Here is a 20,563-nt window from a genome sequence, read left to right as displayed (position 1 = left end):
CCATTTTCCCTACCCCCCTTTAAGATAGCTCAACGCCCATATTCAGTCTGAAGAAGTTGTGAAGAGTTGTCAGCCCAATGTCCTAGACTTGGGGGGCTGAGGGTGGTTGTTCTGAAGTTGTCTTTCTGGGAAAGTTAGAAATGGTCATAATTTAACAGGGAGAAATTAGCTAGAATTGATTATGCAGCCATAATCTCATCTGGTAGAAATCCTTATATTTGTTATTAAGTTGAGTTATAATCTCTTACACTGGTACAGAATTTATTTGATGAAAATTTAGGTTTTCATTGCTATGAATTTCTTATTGATACAAAATTATGATTGATGTTGTTACTCTCTTATAGACATTTAAGAATACAAGGCTAAGACCCAGTCCTATAACTGCTGTTATAAATTGATCTGAGATGATTAAGCTCTGAGTTTGCTGTTAGGGTGTTTTCAAGATAATTTATTAGAAATAGATAAGAGTAGTTAATGAACAATGGTCCAGATTACTTTATATAGATAGTTTTCAAAAACATCGAAAATCCACAAAATGTGACATTTAACGTTATTTATTCTTTTGTTGTTGAGACATATCTGCTCCTAGCATCTTCCCTTTTGTGGATTCAAAGAAGAAATTGAGTGTCTCTACCTCTAGGTGAGGTAATTACACTGTGGCTAGGTGGTCACTGAGCAGAAATTGCCTATTTCATCTACAGACAAATTAGAAAAGGACACACTATGCGGAATAGTCAACTGATAATCTCTGCCAAGTCAGAATAATCAGTCCTTCAAAATTTTGTGTTACAAAGGTTTGTCAGATGATCCTGGGCCAGAAGGCTGAAGACTGATGCTCTAATGTGTTGCTAACAGGGGACTGTATAGGTAAGCAGTTGTCTCTACAACTTGTTCCAGTTCTGGAAGCCATGTTAGGCTTCCTATATTTTCTGATAATATTGGTCGTCCTCAGATTTCTGACAGGGATGAAAACTAATTATAGTCTCATAGCCTACCCAGGCTATTTAACGTTGGGAATATGCATTTAATTAGATAGTTTTCAGATAATATACAAGCTAGACAAGACATAACACATAGATTTTAAGCTTTTCCTGTGCTAGGATAGATAACAGAATGTACTATTTAATTGACAAAAATGATGGACTGGGTGTTAGGTGTATGTTATATTTTATAATTACAGAATGGTAATAGCTGTGCTCAGCTTTCATTTGAGAGAAAAATTCTTTTTTTTTAATTAGACAGAAAGTGTGAAATGTGAATTGATGTCTATATGCAGATGAGGCAGGCACAAGATAAGGCAGGGCCCATGATTGGGCAGTGAAAAAGAAAGGCAGGGATAGAGCTTTTGAAAGGCAGGAGAGAGGGAGAGGAAGAGGAAGAGGAGAAGATGGAGGAGGAAAAGGATGACCCATGTGGCTTTAATAGCCATAGGTAGCTATGAATATCATATACAGAATGGATTATTACAGGACAATTTGTCTTAGCTAGGTGGGCAGTTTATATCAATATCAATTGGCTCTGAGTTTATTGTGTAGATGTTTTGTTGAGTGAAAATTTACTAATACAAATCTGATTGATAAATTACAAGCTTCTAGAGTTTTGATTTTACTAGGATACTGGGAATTGTGAGAATAACCACGGTGGGGGTGGGGGGATGCTGGAAATGTGAGCAAAGTTCTCAGGGAGAGTTGCAAGAGTGTGGCCACCAGAGGGCCCAGAGAATAGCCAGCAGTAGTGTGGGATAGAAATTGGGAACTTAGTGAGTGAGACATTTTGAGAGTTTTGGGCCATAGAGTCTGCCAAGCCTGGCTAGCTAAATGAGACCGCTGGCGCCATGTGGCCCGCCAGTGCCAGCGTTAGCATGAGTTGGTGCCCCAAATCCTTTTCTATTATTTATGACTACAAATATGGGGTCGGGAACTCCAACTCAGGTTCTCATGTTTGTGTAAATAAGCACTTTACCCCTAGACTGTCTTTTAAACTTTGTCGGAAACCATAAGAGAAGTGGCTACAAAAAGCAAGTCTAAAACAACAACACAATTAGCTGAAAGGTTGCGCAGAAAGCAGATTGAGTTGACCACACTGTCTATAGCCCTGGACATAGGATCTGAGCTTCATTAAATGTGGAGGACTGACTTTTGCCAAAGCAGTAAGACCAAGTTCTTGGTGACCTCTGCCATTTGGCCTGCTTTTTCTTCATTATTGACTCCTCACACCTGTTTCTGGCCTTCGGTTGCCTTACAAAAAGAAACACCAGCTCCACTTTTTAAATTTTGGAAAATATTCATGGCAGCTGTGTCACATCAGCAAAGACTGAGGTGAGAAATAGAGTCTTTGGAAATTGCATTTTCAGTGAACATTTTCTGAGTCAGGACAGTGACTAGTTTTCTACAGCTTTGGTGAAAAAGAATTAACTTCTGCTTATTTTTGTTCAAGTTTCTGTTGACCGCTGTTAGAGTTCAAAGACAAACATTGTAATTCCACAGTGCAAAGTGTGGAAATTAAAAAAGAAAAGGTGAAAGAATACAAGGGAGAAAAGTAAGAAACTAGAAAAAGGTTGTAGCAGGTTGGCTAAGAGCAGGCCAAACATTAGCTATTCATCTGTAGGAGCCCAAGGTAGAACTTTTGCTACAGGACTTAGTCTAAAATATTACTGCTGTCCACCAATGGTGGTCTCCAGTATCCTTGCAATGCTTTGTGCAACTTTTCTAACTCAGAAGCATCTTAGAGAGCCCCAGCTCTTTGGGTGTGTGACACTAAATCTTCTCTGTTTGGGGTCTGTTGAATCTGGGTAAGTAGTCATCCCCCAACCCCCGCCAGAAATCCTGAATGGCATCCTCATTATGGAAAGGCTCAAGAAGTAAATAAAACAAGGCCCAGAAAGTTTTTGCTTCTATAAGGCAAAGGACACTGTCAATAGGACAAAACGTCAACCAACAGATTTGGAAAAGGTTTTTACCAACATCTGATAGAGGGCTAATATGCAATATATACAAAGAACTCAAGAAGTTAGACTCCAGAGAATCAAACTTTAAAAAAAAAAAATAGGCTACAGAGCTAAACAAAGAATTCTCAGTTGAGGAATATTGAATGGCTGAGAAGCACCTAAAGAAATGTTCAACATCCTTAGTCATCAGGGGAATGCAAATCAAAACAACCCTGAGATTCCACCTCACACCAGTCAGAATAGCTAAGATCAAAAACTCAGGTGACAGCAGATGCTGGCGAGGATGTAGAGAAAGAGGAACACTCCTCCATTGTTGGTGGGATTGCAAATTGGTACAGCCACTCTGGAAATCAGTCTGGAGGTTCCTCAGAAAATTGGACACTGCACTACCTGAGGACCCAGCTATACCTCTCCTGGGCATATACCCAAAAGATGCTCCAACATACAACAAAGGCACGTGCTCCACTATGTTCATAGCAGCTGGAAAGAACCCAGATGCCCTTCAACAGAGGAATGGATTCAAAAATATAAAACAATGACCATGAAATTCATAGGCAAATGGATGGAACTAGAAAATATCATTCTGAGTGAGGGGGCCAATTACAGAAAAACACACATGGCACGCATCCACTGATAAGCAGATATTAGTCCAAAAGCTCGAATTACCCAAGATACAATCCACAGACTACATGAAGCTCAAGAAGAAGGAAGACCAAAGTGTGGATGCTTCAGACCTTCTTAGAAGGGGTAACAAAAATACTCACAGGAGGAAATACAGAGACAAAGTGTGGAGCAGAGACTGAAGGAAAGGCCATCCAGAAACTGCCCCACCTGTGGATTCATCCCATAAACATTCACTAAACCTAGACAATATTGCAGATGCCAAGAAGTGTTTGCTGACAGAAGCCTGATATAGCTGTCTCCTGATATAGCAGGCTCCTGACAGAGCCTGACAAATACAGAGGCGGATGCTCCCAGCCAACCATTGAACTGAGAATGGGGTCCCCAATAGAGGAGTTAAAGAAAGGACTGAAGGAGCTGAAGGGGTTTGCAACCCCATAAGAACAACAATATCAACCTAGCAGACCCTCCAGAGCTCCCACAGACTAAACCACCATCCCAAGAGTACACAGGGATGAACCTATGGCTCCATCCACATATGTAGCAGAGGATGGCCTTGTTGGACATCAATGGGAGGAGAGGCCCTTGGTCCTGTCTGGTCTTGATGCCCCAGGGTAGGGGAATGTCAGGGCGGGGTGGTGGGAGGGAGTGGGTGCATGGGTTAGGGAGAACCCTCATAGAAGCAGGAGGAGAGGGGATGGGATAGCAGGCTTCTGGGGGGGAAACCAAGAAAGGTGAAAACATTTAAAATGTCAATCTAAAAATCCAATAAAAGAAAAAAAGATAAAGAAAACATGGAAAAAAATAAAGTTAACATGGTGTTTAGTTTTCTCACAAAGACAGCCCTAGTCTCATGTGTGTTTTTTCTCTTATATAAAATTTTTGCATGATGTTTTTTAATAAAAGCCTTATAAAAACCAAAATGACAAGAATGTCTTAAAGTTGTATCTTAGTTAGGGTTTTTCTGCTGTAAACAGACACCGTGGCCAAGACAACTTTTATAAAGACAACATTTAATTGAGGGTGGCTTACAGGGTCAGAGGTTCAGTCCATTATCATCAAGGCGGGAGCATGGCAGCATGCAGACAGGCATGGTGCAGGAGGAACTGAGTTCTATGTCTTCATCTGCAGGCCAGTAGCAGAAGACTGACTTCCAGGCAGTAAGGATGAGGGTCTTAATGCCCAGGCCCGCAGTGGCAGACGTACTCCAACAAGGTCACACTTCCAAATAGTGCCACTCCCTGGCTAGGCATACTCAGACTACCACAAGCTGTCTTCCCAATGTCTGCCCTAAATGAGACAACTGTTATCTGGACTCTGTAGTTATTAAATTTATTCATTTTATCTTTTGTTCTGATTTACTTTGGATGTTACTGTTAGGCATGCTTCCCTGATCATGACTTTCATTCTATCCCTATGCATGACAGGATAGATAAATAGTTATTCCGTGTATTAGAGTTTTTCTAACTGCATTTTTGTGGTGCTTGGGATTAAGTGCTTGTACATGCTAGGAAGATACTTAACCATTAAATGATGGCCCCATTCTTTGGGTTTGATATTTTGTTTTGAAACAATGTCCTGCTTGCCTTGGTGTCCAAACTAGCCTTCAACTTACAATATACATGTCCCAACCTCCTGAATAGTTAGGGCTACTGGTGCAAACCACCGCATGTGGCATCAGCTGTAATTTATGACAAACCATAAACTGACCAGTTTAAGCAAAAGTGATGGGTACCTCCTCTTACCTATCACTGCTGCCATGCGGTAGAACAGCTGTGATGACTGACACATCTTAGCCTGCAGTTCTGGCAACAAAATTGTGGGATGATGTCATTACGCAGGTGAAGCAGGTACAAGATAGAACGGGGCCTGTCACTGGACGAGAAGGAAGGATGGGCAGGAGAGAAGTTTGAGGGAAGAGGAGGAGAATGGAGGAAGAAAACGCCAAGAGAGCATGGAGGCAGATGTTAAGATTCCACTCTGTACCTTTAAAGGTTGTTATGAATATTCTGAAGGGATGGATATGTACAGGGCCTTGTATGCTTAGGTGGGCAATTATATCATCAATTGGATCAGAGGTTTACTGTGTTGTTCTTTCCTGTAGCGATTTAAGTTTAAGAGAGAGACTGGGCCGCCACGGTGCAGGGCCCAGTGGGGGTAAAAGACAGCCTTTTATTTTTATAATTTTACAGCAAAACAAAATCAACAGAAATATACAGGAGATAGCTAGTCCTGAATGTAACTGGGTTGTTAACAGGATCTCTGTGGAAATTTCTCAAAACCCTCCCCTGACTGCAGCCTCTGTTCTCTCCTTTCCCAGCCAGGCTGAGTGCAGGAGGAGAGGCGCTGGCTGATGAAAAGTCGGTCTTTTTGGCGATGCCCCTGCTCCTGTGAGAAATGGAAGGGGTCAGATCTTTAATCTGCTAAGCCCTTCCTACTCAGCAGTGAATAAACATCAAGGATGGGCGCAGTAACATCTTCTGCTGTGGTGAAAACAACCGGACCGGTTCTGTTGCACGGAATCTGAGAGCGCACAAGCAGCACGTTTAGGGGAGCTCTGTTGCGTGGTCTCAGCAAACGCGGTCAGGTCGCCGGCTACGGTGGAAATAAACCGGAAGCAACGATCCTCTGCTGCTCGTCCTTCTTTGGGTGCTGATTCATAAAGATCTCCAAATCTGTCTCGGTACAATTTTCGTTTAGATCGGAAACTGTGTAAACTTTAGATAGGCAACCGTTTAAGTAGCACAAGCAGCATTTCCTCCAAGAAATGCTTATGTTCCTCTGGTTGGCACTTAAATTTGTTAGCAAAACTAGATTTAATGACCCTCACCTCAGCGTTCTGACAGCATGGCAGGGAGGAGAGTAACACACACGACAACAAAGTAAACGCGAAGTTGTCCCGGCCACCAGGACGCCAAACTAAAAAGGTTTAATTTGTGCTCCCACCGAGGGCTTCGGTCAGTGCGGGGATAGCGGGATGGACGCTCTGTGACCCGCACCAGGAAGGTCGCCTCGCGCGCGCACGTGCTCCCAACCGTTACCTCCAACATCCGGGCACAAGAGCAGCCAACGGTCCCCGCCGGACCATTGCGGCGCACACAGCTCCGCAGCAGCTCCTCTGAACAGCCGTGGGTGACATGATCTCCTCCAAGGTGGCACCAGGAGAGGAGGAGCAGCAGCAGGAGGCACCGGCCGAGGTGGCGCCGGCTGAGGAGGAGCTGCGGGAGACGGAAGGACAACTGGAAGCCGTCCCTCCGGACGAGGCGAGCCCAAGCTGGGCCACCGGGCCGCCGTTGGAGCGCCTGCCGCCCGTGGGTCAGGAGGCCCCGCCGCCGCGCCGCTGCCACACCGACTGCCTGGAAGCCCCGCTGTCCAGCTGCTTCCTTCGCCTCGGCGCCCTCGTGGGCGCGAACCCATGGCTGTTCCTGCTCGGGCCTGTGCTGCTGACGGCGTCGCTGGGCACCGGCCTCATCTTCCTCCCGAAGGAGAAGGAGAACCTCGAGGAGCAGTACACGCCGATCGGCAGCCCGGCCAAGGCCGAGCGGCGCTTCGTGCAGAGCCACTTCAGCACCAACGACTCGTACCGCTTCTCCGCCTCCAGGACCAGCTCCGAGACCGACTTCGCGTCCATCTTGGTGGTGTCCCGCAGAGACTCGCTGCTGGAGCCGGAAGCCTTCGCGGAGGTGAGCAGGCTGGACCGAGCGGTGCAGGCGCTGAAAGTCGTCCAGGAGAACGGGACGCAGATCCTGTACCCGGAGGTGTGCGCCAAGTACAGCGCGGGGTGCGTCCCGCCCAACCCTCTGCTCTTCTCGTGGCAGCGGAACTCGTCGCTGAACCTGTCGGACCTCACCTTCCCCATACACAGCGTGGCCGACCACCTCATCCACCTCGCGGGCTTCTTCGGGGGAAATGTCCTGGGCTACGCGACGACCGGAAACCGCCAGCGGCTGGTGGAGTCGCGGGCGATGCGGCTGCTGTATTACCTCAAGACGGAGGACCCCGAGGACCGCGAGCGCAGCCAGGCGTGGCTGACTCACTTCCTCGACCATTTTAACGACATGAAGAGCGACCTGGCTCTGGAAGACATAGAGGTGCCCGGAGGCTGGGGCTCGCAAGGGAGGCCAACGAGGGCAGAGACAGAGCGAACCCCGGATGGAAGCCGGGAGCTCTCTCTGCTGCGCTCGGAGGGCGTCGCATCGCAAATGCATCGGTATCGTCCGGGTCTGCAGCCTGCACCAGTCACTCCGCTTAGCATAGACGCGAGTTTTCACATTCGGTGTAGGGTTTGGCTTTCCAATTAAGTCACTTGAAAATTATTTCTTTTATGTGACCCTCCTCTTGTTCCCAAGAGCCCTCAAAGCCCGTTCGTATTAAAAGTGAAATTAAAAGGCAAAACTTTCGAGTTCTACCACGCTGTATTAGAAGGTGGTAACTAGCCCGGCCCTTTTCAGGGCAGTTATAGGTAGGGAACCTGGCTTAGTGCTGACGTCCATGTCGTCTGACAAATTTCTGGACCAGCAATTCCAATATATAACCCCAGTGAATACTTAGCGGAAGGCCAAGTGTTTCCTAAGGAGTTACTGACGCAATTAAAATATAAGAAGCTAGCAACCTAACACGATTTATAAAACACCACACTTTCCACAGTTGTTAAGGAGGACAGGGTTTCATAGTTATGCATAAAACTCAGTTTTGGTTTGTTTAGGTTTACAGTTAAGATTCTCACCCGATCTTAACGAAAAGGCAAAGAAATGATTTTGATTTTGAAGGAAACATTGAAAAGCATTATGCAGATTTTCTGTGAAGAAGCAAATGTCCCACTTTTTACACTGCCCATCAAGCTGAAGCATCTGGTATGCTTGTACTTTTGACAGAATCTGTAATCTGAATTTATTTCCTGGGCATGTTTTTGTTGCAGGTGGTCTACTTTACATCCCTTTCCAGACAGTTGGAGTTTGAGGCAACCTCCAAGACTGTGATTCCTCTGTTTCACTTGGCATACATTTTAATCATACTATTTGCAGTTGTATCATGCTCCAGGTAAAACTATTCTTTTTTACTTATTATTTCATAGTAAACATATTGTGATAGAACATACACACTTTACAATATTTCATTTATGTGAACAATTTGGTAATATTAATTATATCCATACTGTTTATCCAACACAACTATCTGCTTCACAAGTAGATATTATTGTTAACAGATACTTAACATTATTATTATTATGTTATTAATATAATAATTATTATATTAATTATTATTAACAGATACTCCATATTCATTGTTAACAGATACTCCATATTCATTATGCAATAACCTAATTCCTCTCCCCGAGACCCAGACAAACTTTATTCTACTTTCTATCTCTGAATTTGCTGACTTCCCTTTCCGCTCTTATAGGTTACTCAGTCTAAGGCATTTGTTATAGAAAGCAGAACAGATGAAGAAACTTCTGTTTTAGTTCTATTTTCTTTCCTAGTTTTACAGATTTCAAATTATTGAGTTTTTCTCTTTTAAACTGGGTATCTATTGTCAAATATTTGCCTTGTCACTTCATTCCATAAGTTAGTGTTGTATTAGTTACTTTTCATAATACATGGTGATAGAAACCATGACTAAAAGAAAGTTAAAGAAGAAAGAATTCATTTTGGCTTGTTTCTTGAGGGATACAGTTGATCATTAAGCAGGGAGCTGATTGATCACGTTTCATCCACATTCCTACATCTGTGGGAACAGAGAGTGAGGCTACAAACCTCAGAGCTGGTCCCAGTGATGATGCACTTTCTCTAGCAAGGCTCTACCACCTAAAGCTTACATAACTTTCTCAAAACAGTACCAAGTGTTAAGGAGCTGAGGACCAAGTATTCAAACACATAAGCCTATGGGGGACATATTTCATTCAAACTAACACTTTCTGTCCCTGGTCCCAATAGGCTCATGGCCATCTTTTTTTTTTTTCCGGAGCTGAGGACCGAACCCAGGGCCTTGTGCTTGCTAGGCAAGCGCTGTACCACTGAGCTAAATCCCCAACCCCTTGGCTCATGCATCTAGTCCAACTTTAAACATTCCCACAGTAGTAACTAGATAAAACCAGTTAAGAGCACTTGCTGCTCTTGCAGAATACCTGGGTTCAGTTCCCAGCACCCCTCATGGTGACCAACAACTGCTTATAACTCCAGTTCTAGTTGACCCAACCCCCCCTTCTCGTGACCACAACTGGGACAAGATTATACACGTAAAATCAAACTTACAAATCTTTTATTTAAAGTCCTCATAGTTTTAACTTTTAGCACTGTTAAAAAGCCAAAGCCTCATCTGAGACTTGAGTTAATTCCCTAACTGTGATTCTCTGTTAAAAAAATAAATTATATACTTCCCTTATAAAATGGGCCTGAATACACATTACCCTTCCACAAAGGAGGCATGAGGACATAGTAAGGGAATAGTAAAGGGAAGGAAGACTGAAACCCAGAAGTGCAAACACAGAACTTCATAGCTGTATATCTGGAACTTCTGTTTCAATGGTCTTAGATGCCTCAGCCATTATAGCTGTGTTGCCTGTAGTCCCTCTCTTGGGCTGCTTCCCTTCTCTGTGTGCAGTTCTCCTTGGATATATGTCTCCCAGTTTTGACATCTTTGACATGTTAGGATCTCAATTACATTCACCTTTATAGCATCACACAATGGCCTTTCAGGCATACATTGCTTGGCCTCAGTGAAAGACACATCCCTAGAGCTTTCTGCAAAACCCAGCTGGATAGACTGAGGATCTTTCAGTGGCTTGGCTGCTGAGTCGCCTCTCCTAGCAGGTCTATGACAATCTTACAAGGCTTTGCTTTCCCAGATGTTTCTGGAGTCACCTCCTCTTCCTGGAATGAGAACAGGTAAAGAAATTGTTACCTTTTTCATATGTGATCAATGTCATTGAATTCCTAGTTGTCATACTCATATTTAGGATCTAACCTATTTTCTTTTCCCTATAATATATTTGTAAAGGTAGGTATCAGTCATTGTTTTGAAGCACTTTATAGCAAGTAAAGCCTAAAACCTGGAGTGTATTGCCAAGATTTTAAAATGTGTGTTAGGGCAGCAAGGTGCTTTAGAGAATTTTGTGTTTCTCATGCAGAGGAGCCATGCTTGGTTCCCAGAACTCTGTTGGTGGCTTATAACAAGACAGCCTCTCTGACTGCTGCAGGGTTAGGGTTAGGGTTAGATGGATGTTACCCTTATACAGATATGCATTGCGACCTGTGGGATGATAAGGCATAGATAGTGTCATACTTTAAACATGTCCTGTATTTATCTTCTTTTCTGTTCTTTTGACCAAAAAAAAAAAATTGGTTGGTCATTCAGAATGTGTTGTGTTCAACTTTTTCTTTCTTTTTTCAAATTATCAACCTTTCTATAAAGCCCATATCAGAAAGACATAAGCATCACAAAAATCATTTAAAACAATGTTTTCATACTTTTAGCTGCAACACTCACTGAGCTAATTTGAAATTGCAGACTATGTATACTATGTTTATATCTTGAAGTCGGGGGTTGGAGGAATAAAAAACTGGATACATGCTCCGTTTCAGTTTGTCCTTGGCTGTGGTTTGAATGAGTCCTGGTTCATGTGTTAGAAAGTTGGTTTTCAAGTATTGTGATATTGGGAGATTTTAAGAAGCAAGATCTATGAAAAGCAGTAGGTCACTTTTCATAGAGTAGGGGATGCTGCTCTCAGAAAGTTCTCATGGGACCCCCATTATTTCCCAAAACAGGAAGTTGTTATGAAAACAGCAAGCCTGGATCCTAAATCTATCAATTTTCCTATATTTCCTTTTGTTTTTTCTCTCTTAAGCATTCCCACCACAATGACAAGTACCATGTTATAACACAGTGAAAGAAGCCCTTGCAAAGATGCTGCATCATCCTATTGGACCTTCAGAATTGTGAACTTAAGTAAATGCTTTTCTTTTTATAAAGTATCCAGCCACAGGTATTTTGCCATAACAACCGAAGATGAGCCAAGCCACCACCTATTACCTACTGTATTTCATCCATACCCAAGTCAGAGTTAAGCATTTGTAGTGCTTAGCAAATTTCTATTCTGAAATGGTAGTCAGTGGATAGTGCTCAAATAGTTACATAAAAATCACCCAGGAACGTTTGTAGATTCCCCACTTCATTGTCCCCACTATTTCTTTGTGAGTTGTTAATGTAATGGTGTCTGTTAGTTTAAGGTCTCTGGCAGAAAGCTATGGAAATTGTCAGCCCAAAGACTTCTGCCTAGGTGTCTAAGTCAACAACCAATTGGTAGGATTTCAATCTGGAAGCCACCATCATAAGTTCTTATTTTCCCTCTAAATTTACAGGTTGGACTGTATAAGAAACAAAATGTGGGTTGCAGTCTTTGGAGTGTTTTCTGTCGCCATGTCAGTGGTGAGTGGCTTTGGCCTGATGCTGCACATTGGGGTCCCATTTGTGATCATAGTTGCAAACTCACCATTTCTTATTCTTGGTGAGTAAAACAAATTATGAAGCCATGTTAAATCTATAGATATGTTCAGTGGATAAGGGAATGCATTGTGTTTAGCTGGCTCAAACAACAGAAAGAACAAATTATCTGTCTTCAGAGTTGGAAAAATATAGTGCCCTAGACAAATAGAGATGGCCATTCATTCACACATAGAAAACAAAATAGAAACCCCGGAAAACGCAAGATGAAATATATCAAGGGATACACACTAATCTAAAAAACAAAAACAAAACAAGTGTTCTTTTTTTCTTGATTAATCAGTACTAGTGAGATCATTTTGGAATGTTGTGCATAAATGAAAACTCTCTAGATTCTGCTGTAGGAAAAGTATAAATTGGTTTGCATTCCTCCAAGTTTGGAGCAAATCAAAGACTTAAAGGGGGAGAACTACAGACAAGCAATTTCACTTCTAAAAATTTATCTGATAAATGTAATTATAAGTAGAATAAATGTTGGTGTGTTTTGAATAAGAAAATATTAAGAGCAACCTGATCCCATATCAATGTGGAATTTGTCAGATCAGACATATTGAAACGTTGAAACCATATTTAACCTTTTAAAAGACAAATATAATTGAATGAAAATTTCTCATTATAAAACAACTTACCTCCCCCGCCCCGGCATTGGGTAAAGAGACATTGGTGGTGGTGGTGGTGTTCTTATATCAGTCAGGGGCAGGGCAGATGGCAGTCCTTTGTTCATCATAGCTTGATGCTTAGCTTGGTGGCCAAAGCTGTTTTATGCCTAGGACACATAAACTCAGATCAAATCCAGGCAGCACGGTGTGGAAGGAGGACGACCGAGACCTGCATTCAGCCATGCCATCCAAAGATCTGCCCTCTGTTGCACCTCACAAGCAGGCCATAAACATCCACTTGCTGGAGGATGTCACCCAGGGTCCCACCAGCCATTTGGCCAGACTATAGTAGGAGCCACCACAATGTACAAGTATATGGTGGACAGATGAGAAAGAGAAGTGGAGCAGCTTGAGCATCATGACAAGAGGCAGAGCTGGAGACTTGAGGGTGGAGAGGAATAGCCTGTTGGGAGTGGCCAGCCCTGCCACCAGGGGTCATGGTAAAATCCCAACCCAAGCTGCTGCTGAGATGAGGGCCATTTCTGGGTCCTTGACTATGCAGCAGCATGGATCAATGTCAATGTCCACGGCTCGTATAACGAGTAGAGAACATGGGAATGTTGTTAGTTGTGGCAGCCACTGGAGGCCACATGGATGTCCAGAGGCTGTGCAGAACTGGCCTGCCCCTCACTGACTGCAGCATTCTGGATAGCTGGTCCCATCTCTCACCAGCTGCTGCACTTGGGAGAGTGGGCCCTGTGCCCTGATGGGAAGCACAGTGGAGCTGGCCCTGGAGACATGGCGTGTAGGTGAGCCAGCCTCAAGGGCGTATGGCCAGGAGAACTGACCCTGTCTACTATTGATGTGGCATCGGGTGGCCTAGCAGGAGCAGGACTAGAGAGCTCACCATGGTGGTGTGGATAAGGAAGAGCTGGACCACTGACTAGCTCAGCTGCCACCCAGGGCTCTGAGTTGGCCAACCCCAAAATCAATATCATCTATAAGCGGTTGGGATGCCTGAAAGTACAAGTCCTGCTGATCCAAAACTGCAGGATCTCCATGACACAGGGCAACAACAGGATAACCGGGAGGAGACCTGGTGAGAATCCAGTATTGATGGTGTCACAGAAACCAGAGATCTCAACCAGACCAATGACTTGTTGCAATCAAAGTTTACAAATGAAAATGTGTGGACAGAGGGATATACTGTGGGACACACTGTGACACACTACAGAGTCCATGATCATGTTTTCTATGATTTCTGGTTTTTGTTTGGTGTTTGTGTATTTTTAATTGGGGCAGTGGAGTTGCAAGGCCAAATGGCAGATATGAGAGGATGGGGAGATGAACAAGAATGGGGTGCATGACATGAAACAAAGAATAAAAGTTAAATGGAAATAGAATAATATTTACATAGAACAAATTCTATAAAATTTTTTAAAATGTTTTTCAGGGTTATCCTTGAAAGGGAGATTATAGTGTTCTTTTTTTATGCTGTTTTTGGAATTTATTTTAGAGTAAGAATACACACCCATACACTCATCAAACTATGCAATTTGAGAAAAATGTTTTCCCTGAAAATAGTAAATGGTTTTGTATTGTACATCAATTTAGCCTTGTTTTTCAGAGCACACCCTCATTTATGTACATTCAGTCAGTGTGCCCCCAGCTGTAGTTGGTGATTTTCTTCCCAGCCACTTTGTTCCCTGAAATAGTGACTCTGAGACTTAATATCTCATTAATAAATAAGCCATAAGTTTTGGCTCTCTCCCTGAGTAGCTCATTTATCAATAATCCAGTTTATTCTAGGCTACTTTCTTCCACTGGTTCATTACCTCTTCTCAGGTTTATGTGTCAGTTTCTTCCAGTGTTTGGAATCTCCCACACCTGACTATTTCCCAGAATCCCAAGCTCCTCTGCTGGAACTCCCACCTCCTATTTCCTGCCTCAGCTCATTGGCCTTAGGTTTGTTTTTAATTGACACAATATGGCTTCCATAAGGTTCAAGAGTTTCTCTTTCCACACAGACATCAATAACTATAGTTAAGGGAGATGTGTTTACTACAAGCCAGTCTGTATTCACTGTATTTGCACAGTTTGTATCCACAGGAGTGTGTGAATAGATTTGTATATGCATTCCAGCAACTTAAGAACTGTGAGGAGAATTTCTGAATAAAATAATAGTTCTTAAACACCTAAGAAACCAATGCATCCCATTCTTGGTCCTCAGTGTCTCTAATTGTTTCCCTTGTTCAGCTGGAGACTTGAGAGCTGCTAGTCATGTGGTGCCACCATACAGTCTATGACACTTCCTCTATCTTTGTGAAAATTTTGTATCTTTCCACCTCAGTCATGAGCATGAATATCTGAACTACAGGCCAGCTTATGAGTCCCAGTATCTCCCCAACCCTAACTTGTACTCTATGAAAAAGAGTAACGATCAGCATTGCAGTTCCAAGACTCACCGTAAAATACATTTGGGAATAAAAACACAAGTACAAGCAGTCTCAACTGTAGTCTAAAATGAATTCATTGGTGGTAGGACTGGACTGTCTAGTCTCCTTCCTTCTATGTCTCCATTCTTTTTTGACATTAGTAATGTCAAAGCTCTCTCACATTCTTCAGTTCTGTTTCAAGCCAATCATGAAATTGCATCATGGAAAGGGTTTTGAAGATCTCAGTTTTGCACAACCCTCTCATCTCAAGACCAATGAAACCTTGTGTCCACCACATGCTGGGTGTCCAATAGAGACCAGCAGGGATAGTGTATGCCTGGGTGTATTTCTAGAAAGCAGGTGCTATAATACAAGTGGCACTACTTACATGGCCTGATGCTACCTATAAACACACTTGCCAGTTTGCATTTCAAGTAATGTTTGATAGACATATTTGTATATTGGTTGAAATGGCTTGTGTGATCAAAGATAGGTTGCTGATACTGCTTCAACTAGTATGAAATGGGCATCAGGTAGGTGTCCTCGGTTTATCATGAAGACCCCTGGTTAAACAGAGTGTGCTGTGCACAAACAGCAGGTGTGTACAGAGCTAAGACTTCTAACAGAGGAATGAGTGACAAATTCTGATATAAACTCAGAAACAGCCTGAGCAAACAGTGTTTAAGCAGAGATTTGCAAACAGCCAATAGAAAATGTCCAGTGTCTTAACTTGTATATTATTAATATACTTGAACATCTGTTCTTTTGTTATAGGTGTTGGAGTTGATGACATGTTTATCATGATTTCTGCCTGGCAGAAGACCAGCCTCATGGAGAGCGTAAGCGAACGACTCTCCAATTCTTACTCAAAGGTGGCAGTGTCCATTACAATCACCACCATCACCAATGTCCTTGCTTTCTATACGGGAATCACCAGCTCTTTCAGATCCGTGCAGTATTTTTGTATCTATACGGGAACAACCCTGCTCTTCTGCTATTTTTATAGCATCACCTGTTTTGGAGCAATTATGGCTCTGGATGGTAAAAGAGAAGTTGTGTGGTCGCGCTGGCTGGAAAAGCCAGACCAAAAATATTCCTCATTTAAAAAGTTCTGCTGTGTCCCATTCGGTTCGTTTCCAGATGAACACGGAGATGATAACCATCCCATGAATTTGTTCTTTAGAGACTATTTTGGTCCTTTTCTCACAACTTCCAAAGCCAAGTTTATTGTGGTGCTAATATACATTTTCTACATCATCAGCAGTATATATGGGTGCTTCCAAGTGCAAGAAGGGTTAGATCTTCGCAACCTGGCAAGTGATGATTCCTATATCACACCCTACTTTAATGTCGAGGAAGACTACTTTTCAGATTATGGTCCAAGGGTTATGGTCATTGTTACAGAAACTGTCAACTACTGGGATAAAGATGTAAGACAGAAACTGGACAAATGTATGACACAATTTGAACAAAATGAGTATGTAGATAAAAATCTCACAGAGTTTTGGTTGGAGGCATATATGCAGTATATGAATAACACTGGAAATAATCCTAATGACAAGAATACCTTTATGAATAATATTGCAGGCTTTTTAAACTTTTTCCCTGTTTTTACATATGATATTAATGTCTCCTTATCAAATGAAATCACTTCTTCACGAGGCTTTATCCAAACCATAGATGTTTCATCCTCTAGCAATAAGAAAAGAATGTTACTAAAGTTGCGAGGCATAGCTGAAAACTGTGAGGTTCCCTTGATGGTATATAACCAGGCATTCATCTATTTTGATCAGTATGCTGCGATAATAGAGAATACTGTTCGAAATGTCATGATCGCATCAACAGCTATGTTCATCGTTTCCTTACTGCTGATTCCTCACCCAGTGTGTTCCCTGTGGGTCACCTTTGCTATTGCTTCTGTGATTGTGGGAGTGACAGGTTTCATGGCATTCTGGAATGTTAATCTTGATTCCATATCCATGATTAATCTTGTTATTTGTATAGGGTTTTCTTTTGATTTTTCTGCACACATCTCCTATGCATTTGTTTCCAGTAATGAGTCTTCAGTCAACAAGAAGTCTATTGAGGCATTATACTTGTTAGGTTACCCAGTGTTGCAAAGTGCAATTTCAACGATAATAGGGGTGTGTGTTTTGGCTGCAGCTAAAGCCTACATCTTCAGAACTTTTTTTAAGATTATGTTTCTTGTTATGTTTTTCGGGGCTGCCCATGGCCTAATTTTTATTCCAGTATTCTTAACCTTTTTTTGAAAGTTTGTTTGAATACACAGTAACAAATAACCCTAACCAGTTATATAATTCTTGATGGCCTGAATCCAGTCTAATTACAAAATGCACTAATTAAGGCTAGTCAGTAGAAAAAGATAGAAATGAAATTAGAAGGGGGTTATGGGGTAAGAAGAAGCAGGGGTAAGGATAGGAGGGAAGGGAGGGTCATGTGGGATGTAAACAAGGCACATTGTATACATGTATGAAAATGTCTCAATGAAAACCGTAAATTTGTCCAATTGGTATATGATAATAAAATATGAATGTATAAGTGAAAACATAGAAAATGTTAAAAAATAAAAATAGTCACTATCTAAAGACATTTCCTTGATGTGGAAGTCCCATATTAAATTGTTCTTTAACATATTCTGCAAAAAAATTAAAATTTCTTTACCAAATTAGGAAAAGTGTTATGTTTATTTTAACATCTACAGTAAGTCTTCAATTATTTCTCTATTGCTGTAGTAAAGACCATGATGAAAATCAAGTTTGGTGGTGGGAGGATGGGACTGGGAGGAGATGAAGGGAGAGGGGTATAACTGGATGGTGAAGTGAATAAATTACCTGGGGCCATACAGGAGGAATGACAGGGCTTTAGAACTCATAGGAGGGGCATGGCCCAGAGGACTCCATGTTCTGAGGACTTCGTGCTGTTATGCAGTTTTGCTCTGCTTGTTGCCTTCATATCCCTCTTAATCTAAGAATTGTATGGAAACTCTAAGGGGGCTTCCAGCCCCTCACTGGGCACTGTCACTGGCACTCAACAATAATGCTTGACCTCTTGATTCAGGCATTGCTGCTGGAGACTAATGATTCAGTCACCACCTTAGTAAAGAACTTTGGAGATGTAGTTCGTCAGCAGTGACCTTAGAAAGCATTTGGAAAATAAAATTGTTGATGAATCTAGGTTAAGATGTTTTTGCTACAGGCTCTGATGTATAAAATCTCAGCTGTTGTATGCTGCCTGGATGGTGATCCAGTGAGAGATCTTGGAGGTCCAGGTTAATTGAGACTGCTGGTCCTCCTACAGGGTTGCCCTCCTCCTCAGCTCCCTCCAGCTTTTCCCTAATTCCACCACAGGGGTCAGCAGCTTCTGTCCATTGGTTGGGTGCACAAATCTGCATCTGACTCTTTCAGCTGCTTGTTGGCAGTCATGATAGGCCCTTTTGTGAAATGCCCCACAGCCTCAGTAATGGTGTCAGGTCTTAGGGATCCCTTGAGCTGGATCCCATTCTGGACCTGTCGCTGTACCTTCTTTTCTTCAGGCTCTTCTCCATTTGCATCCTGCATTTCTTTCAGAATTATGAGATGAGGCCTCCAACATATATACAGCAGAGGACTCCCAGGTCTGAGTTAGAGAAGATGCACCTAACCCTCAAGAGACTGGAGGCCCTAGGAAGTTTAGAGATCTGGTGGGATGGGTGTGGTGGGGACATCTCTGTGGAGACTGGGGTTGGGGGAACAGGGAGGAGGTATGGGATATAGAACAGATGGGGTGGACCAGGAAGGGAATAAAATCTGGAGTATAAAAATAAAAAAAAAAATCCCACTAAAATCAGGGACTAGACAAGGCTGCCCACTCTCTTCCTACTTATTCAATATAGTTCTCGAAGTTCTAGCCAGTGCAATCAGACAATGAAAGGAAGTTAAAGGGATACAAATTGAAAAGAAAGAATGGTGCTGTAGCAGAGGATGGCCTTGTTAGGCACCAATGAAAGGAAAAGCCCTTGGTCCTGCCAAGGTTGGATCCCCAGTGTAAGGGAATGTCAGGGTGGGGGGGGAGGTGAGGGGGTGGGTGGAGAGGGGAACACCCTTATAGAAGAAGGGGAGGGGGAGGTGATAGGGGGCTTATGGACAGGAAACCAGGAAAGGGAATAACATTTGAAATGTAAATAAATATCCAATAAAAATAAATAAATAAATAAATGAATGAATGAATGAATGAATGAAAATCTTAGGGAACAATTTGAAGTTCAGAAGGGCATACTCTAGACAGTTAAGCCAAGGACTTTTTTAAAGTTAGGGGACAGGAACAATGGTAGCACTGGCCGACCTGACTAAGGCTGAACTAATGATGGTTGATTTCTTTTTTTTTTTTTTCTTTTTTTTCGGAGCTGGGGACCGAACCCAGGGCCTTGCACTTCCTAGGCAAGCGCTCTACCACTGAGCTAAATCCCCAACCCCGATGGTTGATTTCTAACACCCATTTTTGCTGTCAGCTTCCTGATATGATTTAATAAAAATTGCTGATGAGTAGATATACATTCTGAGGATTTAAAATTTATGTTACTGACCTTTATATAAAAGTTTAGATTTGTGATTGCTTTAAGTCTCTTATGATATTACTTTTAAAGATTAAATAATAAAATAATCTTTTCTTTGTAAGCACAAACTGCTGCCTGCCAGTAAAAGTAACTGAGAAAACTAAGCTGCTTGCTCATACTTTGTTAATCTATGACAAATTGCTTAGTTATGAATATACATGGGTTCTTGGGAATAATTTATTTTCTTTTTTTCAGAGCTGGGGACCGAACCCAGGGCCTTGTGCTTGCTAGGCAAGCGCTCTACCACTGAGCTAAATCCCCAACCCCAATTTATTTTCTTTACCTGTACTACATAATGTTATTTCTTGTAAAGCTATTGAGAAACACACTTCTTTTATAGTCATTTACTAGAAGAAAAATGCAATCACTTTTTAATCTTATACTGCTTGAAAGGTTTTTCTGGAATATATAAGCTATGGGAGAAAAAACCAAGTTGTTGGAACTTTGTTCCATCCACTGACTAGGTATTTGTATATATGGATATATGTTTACAAAGCATGAGGGTTCTATAGCTAAAAGACTTAGAATTTAATGTGATCTCTGACCAATAGCATAGAGGTCAGCTGGTCATAAAGTACATGTGACATCTCCCTTAAGGATGGGTAACAGTGCAGGGGATAAAGAGTCTGAGATAATCATTCTTGGGAATTTGAGTAAGGTCTGCCTCTCTAGCAATAGGTAGGAGCGATTTGCCTCCACAGATAGCTCTAGGTCATTAATAAAATCCACTCTCAGCCTTTTGGATAGAATGCGATTTACTTTATTGAGAAGAGGTCCCTGTGTGTTTGACATTCCTAATTTCCCTAATGATCTTTGGGTACAAGAACCTTTGTGTTTGCAACAAAGT

The 20,563-nt window shown here is 42.2% G+C and overlaps 1 protein-coding gene and 1 non-coding gene across 2 annotated transcripts; both read left to right on the top strand.

The window, feature by feature from the left end:
* The first annotated feature begins 6,635 nt into the window (after positions 1–6,635).
* Positions 6,636–17,657, top strand: Ptchd3 (patched domain containing 3). The gene is made up of 4 exons (XM_032913870.1): positions 6,636–7,659; positions 8,487–8,608; positions 11,929–12,074; positions 15,879–17,657. Exons 1-4 carry the CDS (start codon positions 6,706–6,708, stop codon positions 17,372–17,374), a joined length of 2,718 nt encoding a protein of 905 aa, XP_032769761.1. The 5' UTR covers positions 6,636–6,705; the 3' UTR covers positions 17,375–17,657.
* On the top strand, positions 12,706–12,849 carry LOC116910697. The gene has a single exon (XR_004389225.1). It is a non-coding gene; the product is annotated as a small nucleolar RNA SNORA48 (small nucleolar RNA).
* Positions 17,658–20,563: the final 2,906 nt, after the last annotated feature.

This window comes from Rattus rattus, chromosome 9 (genome assembly GCF_011064425.1).
Source record: "Rattus rattus isolate New Zealand chromosome 9, Rrattus_CSIRO_v1, whole genome shotgun sequence".
NCBI lineage: Eukaryota > Metazoa > Chordata > Mammalia > Rodentia > Muridae > Rattus > Rattus rattus.
This window is presented reverse-complemented; position numbering and strand designations above follow the sequence as displayed.